General features: G+C 30.5%; 1 protein-coding gene across 2 annotated transcripts; it reads left to right on the forward strand.

Annotated features, from left to right (window-relative positions):
• The first annotated feature begins 2,378 nt into the window (after window positions 1–2,378).
• On the forward strand, window positions 2,379–4,307 carry LOC107613338 (clavaminate synthase-like protein At3g21360). Of its 2 annotated transcripts, XM_016315298.3 has the most exons (4): window positions 2,379–2,545; window positions 2,645–3,016; window positions 3,100–3,350; window positions 3,732–4,307. In XM_016315298.3, the coding sequence occupies exons 2-4, from the start codon at window positions 2,660–2,662 to the stop codon at window positions 4,069–4,071; spliced, it is 948 nt and encodes a 315-aa protein (XP_016170784.1). In that variant the 5' UTR covers window positions 2,379–2,545; window positions 2,645–2,659; the 3' UTR covers window positions 4,072–4,307. The 2 variants fall into 2 exon arrangements, with proteins under 2 accessions (XP_016170784.1, XP_088352582.1); XM_088496456.1 differs by lacking the exon at window positions 2,379–2,545 and having other exon boundaries at window positions 2,557–3,016.
• The last annotated feature ends 4,892 nt before the right edge of the window (window positions 4,308–9,199 follow it).

Below are 9,199 nucleotides of genomic sequence, written 5' to 3' on the forward strand. Positions count from 1 at the left end.
ATACCAGTAATAAATAAGTGAAATAATACACACAGAAAAAAAGGAGTCTCGGGTAATGATTTCTCTTGCTAGTTTTAGCCCCTTTTTATATACTTATTCAACAATATTATTATAATATGGAAAAGAAAAATAGTAAAATATATATATAAGAGAAGAGTAAATGAAAAGAAAAGAATTATAGGCTGCGCCATCGGCATTTTTGTATTCTTTTAACTTTAAAACTTTTAATTATTATTTTCTTACTTTAATTTAGGAGTGTACCATGCATCTGAATGAAAATATTAAAATTTTGATACGATCTGTATTAAAATGATGGGATCAGAATTAATATCTATATATTTTAGTTTTGAATTTTATCTGATTCATACATTTACAGATTGAGTTAGATTAAATTTAAATATATCTGTAAAATATAAAAATATTTAAAAAAATATATTTTTATTAAAAAATATTAATAAAATATATTTTTTGTTTTTTAAAATATATTTAATTATTTTTAAAATATTATTAAACATATTTTTTAAATAATAAAAATAAAATAATACAATATATTATAATTATTAATTAAAATAAAATATAAAAAATATTTATTTATTTTTTTTTGTAAATCCATAAATATACGAATACCTATCTAAAATTTGTAATTCGATTTTATTAGTATGCGGATCGGATCCGATTCAATAACTTTATAGATGAAATTATATCCGTAATTTTTAGATTTGATTTGGATAAACACCGTAGATAAACAAATTTCGATTTATAATCACTCCTACTTCAGATGATATTTAAAGTTAGAAAACTATTTAATATTAGGGAATTTTTTGTTTCCTAATTAAATGGGTGCATGTGTCTTTTTTTTTTAAAGAAAAAACCTAAAAAAATAATTTTTTTGTGAGCTCTTTAATTTATCATTTTTACTTTTATTTACATAGCAACTGGCCAAAATTTTAAGGACATCGATAGAAAATAGAAATACAACCAAGTTGTATTATTAGTGGTAGTGGCACAAAGACAATAATACACGTGAGGTAGGTACACCGTACACACACAAAAAAGAAGGGAAAATGTTGAACAAACAAATATCGAGAAGGGAAATTAATTACGAAATTAAACAAGAAGAGGAAGAAAATAAAAACCCACATGATATTGATATTTCGTTTTTTTAATAAATATCTTGACGATATTGTCAGATTTTTTTTATTTGTTCAGATTATTTACAATAAAAAGAATTTAATTTTTTATTAGATACATACATGTGTTTAAAACATGCATGACAACAAAATTCTAATTTTTTATATCCACTAGCAGATCAAAACAATTGACAACATAATATTAATAAGGGAATCACGTTCTACTGCCTTCTAAAATGTGCATACTTATGATACATTAAAAGCAATTTAGAAACTTATTTGGTCTGGTTATTATTAATACACGCAAGATCTTACCAACCTAATATTTCACATTAAAACAGTACGATGCTTATTTAAAAAGTGATTGGTCTAATATTTAACAAACAGAAATATTTAATAATAAAAAAATATATTATTTATGTATTAAAATTAGTCATTATTTATTATTATATAAATATATATATAATTTAATTAATTTTTAGTATATATTTTATATTTTATAAAAATATTACTATATATTAAAATTAATTATTAAATATATGTATTTATTTATTTTATTTTTAATATATATTTTATACGAATAACTAATTTTAACGATTAATTTTAATGTATATTTACAATGATTAAATATTTAATTATTAAAATTAAAATTATAAGGCCATGCATCAACAGCTGTTATCTCGGGCTCGATGGTACGTATATAATGTGGAAAATTCACCACCACATTTTATATAAAAGGAGAATGTTAGGTAACGAAATTTTTTTTTGAATAATATGAGTAATTATTAATTAAATTAAAATATACTATATTTTTAAATTATTCACTTAAATTTTAATATTAAAATAATTATCTAAACACCTAATAAAATGAATATTCGATATATTCATTGTTCACATTATTTAGTATTTTCATTGTTTACGGATATTTTTTTTTAAATAAAAATAAATCTGAAGAGTATTCAATACAAACCTCTCTCTTGAGAATTGAGATACGGCATAGGAGCGCATCCCCACCACATTCAATTGAAAACGATATTACTAAATTGTCCTTGAGCGGACGTACATATATGTATGTGTCCAAATGTATAAAATATAATCTTTGGTGCAAATCCAGCTTAATTTGTAGTCAAAATATCAACACGTTGAGGTCGTGGTGGCTTAATTATGATTTTTGCATTTTGGAAGACAGTGGGGTTTGGTTGGTGTGTTTTCTTAATTAATGTCAAATTGCCAAAATTGTATTTTATTAGATCCATGTGAATGTGATGGCTGGCTAGCTAGATGAGAGTGTAAAACTGTTACTCATATTACTCCTCTTTTAGTAACCATATTTCCTTTCTTCTATAAATAAACTAAACCTCATATACTCCACTCACCAGACCACAATAAACCAAATCATTCAATTGGTCTAATTTGTGAGTTCTCACTAAGTCTTGTATTATTATTCAAATTCGTTATATATTATATAGTTTTTCATTTTCTATCTTCAATAGTAACCGTTTCTGAGTTAACAGTGAGATCAATCGAGGATGGTGGCATCAGAGGCATTCGTGGAGATCCAGGTTCCACAGCAGAAGGTTTACGACGGAGTTAGGTTTCCGGCGGTGGTGGCTCCTCCTGCAGCAACGACGGTGTCACTTACGGAGTCTATCAAGGGCAACAGAGAGTACCTGGATTCTCTGATTCGGGAAAGAGGTGCCGTGGTGTTCAGAGGATTTCCGATCCAAAACCCCTCTGACTTCAACGACGTCGTAGAAGCCTTCGGCTGGGAGGAGTTCCCCTACCACGGTGGCGCCGCTCCCCGCACCAACGTTATTGGCCGTGTGTTCACCGCCAATGAGTCCCCACCGGAGCAGAACATCCACTTCCACCACGAGATGGCCTTGGTCCGCTCTCTTCCCTCTTTCTCTCTTATCTTATAAGCGTGTATTTCGTGTCTAAATGTTTTTTTGTTATGGTGGTTGGACAGTACCCTGAGTACCCCGGGAAGTTGTTTTTCTACTGTGACGTGGCACCGGAGAAGGGAGGAGAAACACCAATAGTATTAAGCCACGTGGTGTATGACAGAATGAAGGAGAAGCACCCTGAGTTCATTGAGCGCATAGAGAAGCATGGCTTGTTCTACACTAGGCACACTCAGGAAGAAGACGATCCTACCCCTATTGGCCGTGGCTGGAAATCTACCTTCGCCACCAATGATAAGAAAGTTGCTGAAGAAAGGTCAGTTAACTGAAGATAGTGATTTAGTAGTGAAATGTTTGGTAACCAAAGAAAATCAAACGGCCATAACTTGTTTTATTTAACATTTATTAATTGTTGCGATAATTAATTAAGAGGAGTGCTAGGACCAGTAATTTTTGTGTTTTGTAACCATCAATTGGCTATCAATAGTCTTTTTAATGGTGTGAGATTACATCCAATAGTCTTGATGGTTAAGTGCTGGCCACAAAACACAAAAATTGTTGGCCTTCTAAACTTTTCCATTAATTAATGTTAAATAAGGTAAGTTCTTGCTGTTTTTTTTTTTGTCTACCTAGCATTTAGAGTATTACTCTGTAATTAAAGAGAAATGTTAGTTAATTAATGTTTTTATTGGTACAGGGCTGCTAAGCTGAACATAAAGTTGGAATGGTTGGAAAATGGAATAGTGAAGGAAACAATAGGGCCAGTGCCAGGAGTAAAGTATGTGAAGAGCAGACAAAAGAGTATATGGTTCAACCACTCCATGGGCTGGGATGACCCTAAGAAGCCCGTGATATTCGCCGACGGGGAGGCGCTGCCGCTCGATGCGGCCAAAGATGCTCTCAGAATGCTGGAGGAGGAATCTGTTGACCTTCCTTGGCAGAAAGGAGATATTCTCTTGATTGACAATTTGGCTGTCCTTCACGGCCGTAGAGCATGCAACACCCCTCGCAGGGTCCTCGCTGCACTTGTTAAATAGATCTTCATTTCTTTCTTAATTAATTTTGTAGGTATCTATTGCTCAAAATCAAAGTTGCCTTTCAGATCCAGTTTCCCTATGAAATAAGGGTGCTTCAATCCATGAGGCTATGTATGATGGTGTTCCATTCTCTAGTTGTCGTTGGATCTTGGTGTTTCCTCTAATTTTTTTTTTTGGGAGCTAGACCGAATGTTATTTAAATTTAATCAAATAAAGATTGTTGCTATTAATTTTAATTTTAAGTACTTTTAATATATATTTTTTTAATGTTGATGCTCAAACTCAACAATACACCAATTGTGTTTCTAAACCGTGTTAATAATGATAGTAATAATAACTCAAGGAATCCGATAATGTAAATAGTGCAATCTAAAGACTAAACTAATAATAAGTGACTTTTACAGTTTACCCTTTACAGAAGCTTTAATTAACCTTTACCATAAATAAAAAGAAGCTATGTATTTATGTCTAGGTTATAAATGATGATATATGCCAATACAGTTGGCAATGGTGGCACAAGGTGTACGTCCATAGAAATCCTAATAATTAATAATCAAATATTGTTAACATATTTACTCGTTAAAATTGTTTATAGTAATTAAAAAATATTAGAAAAATAATTGATAAGAAATAATAATAGGGAATAATAAACATGTTTCACAAAAAATTCTATAGAAAGAGAAGAATTGGACCACACTACCAACCCCAAAACGTTGATATTTTTTTTAGTGCAGACAGTACTGACAAGTGACAATGAGGCTTCCATTGTGGGAGACAAGTCATCGGTGGCCTTGGAAGTTAGAGGGCAACCCCACATGGGGTCTTTATTATTTGCAATGATGTAATTAACTAATAAGATTACAAATATTTTAATAATTTCTTTTTAATTTATTATGAATTAATTCATGTTTGGATATTTTGTGCGAAAAATATTTTTTGAAATGATATATTTTGAAATCATTCATATCATACAATTTTCACTCTTGAAGTTAATTAAGAAAAAATACATAAATAATGTGTACTGTATGATTTCTTTTTGTTTTTTTCACCCAAAACAATCAAACATCTGCCAACGAGTAATGGCTCAAATGGCATAGTTTCTCCATACTCAATTAAGAGGTTGTGGGTTCGAATCTCATATCTTTGGTAAAAAAAAAAAAAATTCAAACATCTTGTTAATCAACTATGCTCAAAATTACATTCTGAAACTATTATGGAAATTTATTTTATTTTATTTTGGTTCTTTTTGTCTGTGAATAATGCCATTATTAGACATGGCATCACAAATTGTTTTTGGACTAAACATGGCGTTACATTCACTTAGTAAAGGAGAAAAAAAAGTGGGCTGAGGCCCATTAGATTCCGTTTGGGATATTGATATCAGTTTCTACTCAGGCCCAAAAGAACAAAATCTCATCCCCAGAAAAACTCGTAGAATATATAGGTTTACCAAAAATACAAAATACAAGTTCCAACACGTTCTTCACTTCACGACCAAAAAACCAAAAAAAAAACTTTACTTCAAGACCATTTATGTAAACAAATATATCCCTGTCTGGAAAAAAAGAAACAAATATATTATGTTATTTTTTAAGAATATAAAAGATATAGCATACGATTTTGGATTAATATCAAATTTTTTTAAAAGTTTATAATATATAAAATTTTAATCCAATAATTAGTTTTTTTTTTTTTATAAAATTATTCAACAATATAATATTTACTACTTAAATTGACATAGAATCGCTTAATACTAGGCTTTTTCGCTTATCTTAAGCGTTAACCTTATCAATCACTCATAACTTGTCCCATTTATTAATTTTGTCTAATCCTCAGTGAGAATAACTTTAGCCTTTAATTCTATGCACCATAAATATATTGCATCAGTGCGGTGCATAATGCATATATTTGCAATCATTCCAAGCATAAGTACTCCTCCGATCCTAATCAAAGACATAAAAGGATTTATTCTTTCATATTACAAATGCCTAAAAATAAAAAAGCCATCATTTTCGCTCTAGGTTTAACAGAGAAAAGTATACATAATTATTTGGACAGTACTCTTTTTCATAATATCTCTTTTAAACTGCTGATAATGAATTATATTGTAAATAACTTATACAGTATTTTCTTAATCAAGAGGTTATTTTGAGAGGACTGTATAATTTTTAAAATATATTATATTATATTATCAACATGGGACTGATCTAAATCTCACTGGATTTTGATTCATAATTGACCAAAATCAGCGGGAATAGGAATATAGGCAATTATATCTTGGGATGTTTTCATAAAGACGCATAAAACGTCTTTTTGTAAAGATGCTTATGTGTCGTATTATTATTGGACGTATTAATGAACCGGTTATTTTTAAATTTTTTAACAGATTAGAATAAAACCAATTTTTTTATAACAATAAAAATAAACTCAATTTTTTTTAGGGATCTAATTGTATTTATTAAATTTTTAGGAATTCAAATGTCTGCAAAACAAAAAGTCAGAGATATATTTGTCTTTTTATAAAAAAATTTAAAGATATTCGATTTAGATTGTATAATTGGATCGGATCAAACCGGGTCTAATAATTATATCCCAGTTAATTGTGATAGGGAGTAGTCGCAAAGAATGTGCAGTTTATTAGGGTGTAAGGAAGCATGCCTGCATGTTAAATACCTTGGTGTTCCACTTGGAGCGAACCCAAGACTTATCAAGACATGGAAACCAATTATAGATAAGGTGGAAGACAAACTCAGTTTGTGGAAAGCAAAAACGTTAAACAAAGCTGGTAAAATGGTGCTTATTAAATCAGTACTGAATAGTCTGCCAGTGTACTACCTGAACTTGTACAAAATGCCAAAAGCTGTAGTAGAGAAGTTAATTTCACTGCAGAGGAAATTTTTGTGGAGCAACGAAGATGGCAAGCATGGAATACCTTTAGTGAAATGAGAAATAGTACAAGCCCCGAAAAAGCTAGGAGGTTTGGGAGTGGGGGATGCAGTACTTCGAAATGTCGCACTGCTATTCAAATGGTGGTGGCGATTTTCTAAGAAAAATTGTCCATTATAGAAGAAGATTGTGTGCTCCTGTAATAACTTAAATTCTAATGTGTTGCTTTGTCATCAGTCTGTATTTTCCAAAGGGGGACCATGGAGGGATATTTGCCAGTTACAAATCAAAGAGCAGGAAGTGAGGGAGAAAATGATTCGAGGTTTATCTCTGGAAGTAGGTAATGGTAGACAAGTGCGTTTTTGGGAGGACAGTTGGTTGCCGACTGGTATGTTAAAGGACACTTTCCCAAGACTTTTCTCGGTTTCAAATCAGAACGGATCTGTTATAGGGGATTGTGGTTTTTGGGATGGGTTAGAATGGATATGGAACTTTCAGTGGAGACGGAAACTATTCCAATGGGAGTTGGAACTAGTTAACCAACTTCATGAAGTTCTACGAGCAGTCAAGTTAACAACTGAGAGGGAGGACCAACTGGTGTGAAAATTTGATAAATCTGGCATTTATACTACTAACTCCTTTGTGCAGGTTTTGCAGGCGGAAACACTTTCGGAGGAAATTACGAGCTATAGTTTCACTAGTTCCATTTGGAGAGGTTTAGTACCTCCACGTATTGAGTTATTCACCTGGTTTGTACTAGTTGGTAGAGTCAATACTAAGGAAATATTACGAAGACTAGGCGTTATTGATCAGCTGGATAGCGTGTGTGTTTTATGCAAAAAGGATGTTGAGGACCTCCACCATTTGTTTCTTCATTGTCAGTTTACTTGGCAGGTGTGGTGTGCTTGGTTGTTTGACTATGGCAGATTGTGGGTGTTCCAGGGACAATTAAGCAACATTTTGAAAGTTAGACAGGAGTGACTGTAAGGAAGGAGAAACGTAATAGGTGGCTAATTAGATTTTTTGCTATTGTTTGGCATATATGGATGGAAAGGAACGACAGAATCTTCAGGAGTCAAGAAGCAGGAATTGTAGAAATTATTAATAGGTCGCTTACGAGTTGCAAGGATTGGAGTAGAGTTGATCCAAATGATTGTTGATGGCAATGCCGGAGATGACTATGGATTGTTTATTATTACTGTTTAGTTTTTTATTCTCTTGTTGCTCCACCTTGTTGTGTTGAGCTCCTTTACTTCAAAAAAAAAATAATTATTATAATACAAACAATTGAAATAACCTGACATATTATTGTTGCTATAATAAACCGATTTTATTCTGATTTATTAAAATATAAATTATTAACCGATTTAATAAAGATGTCCAATAATAACCTAACATATATAAACATCTTTAAAAAAAATGACATTTTTAGTGTCTTTATTAAAGTGATATCCTTATATCTTATTCTTAATAAAATATTGCAGAGATGAATAGGTATTTGGAGTTGGCTGGGAACAAATTTATTAATATATAATTCTAATTAACAAAGTTTATATATCTGGGAATCTAGCAGATGATGATGAGTACTAATTAGATAAACATACTTGATTATTAGTACGTAGTGTGAGGCTTTGAGGTTAGTTCTTTAAAAGGAGAGTTCTTTGTCCTTGTGGCTTTTAAAATTGATTATAAAAATATATACAATTGTGAGTTGTTTTCCATCAATGTGTTAGCATGCTTCAGATAATATGATTATGAATTTTGAACTAACTGAAGAAAAATGACTAGGAATCAATTTTTAATTAGCTAATATTAATTTTTATTTTTAGAATATTTAAAATTTAGAATTAAGATTTAGAATTTAAAAATTATAATCTAAAGTTTAAAATTTAATATTTAAGATAAATATAATTTTAAAAAATTAATTAATATTATCTAAAAAGATTGATTCTAATTAAATTTTTGAATTTTTATGTAATTAGCCCTTTTAATTTTTTAAAACCCCCCTTTTTTCTGATAGGCCATCATAAAAGAAGATATTGGGATCTTGGGCTGATTTTATTAGTATATAGTACTTATAAAAAATTAGATGATATTAATCCGATTGACACAATCAAAATGGTTATCATGACATGACCAATAATTGTAACATTTTAATATTTACAAAAATAGGCTGATTAATAATGGACTAATGGAGTATTTGTAAGTTTAAGAAAGCAAAACCTTTACTTATCTAGGTAAT

Source organism: Arachis ipaensis, chromosome B8, assembly GCF_059453495.1.
Source record: "Arachis ipaensis isolate K30076 ecotype BB chromosome B8, ASM5945349v1, whole genome shotgun sequence".
Lineage (NCBI taxonomy): Eukaryota > Viridiplantae > Streptophyta > Magnoliopsida > Fabales > Fabaceae > Arachis > Arachis ipaensis.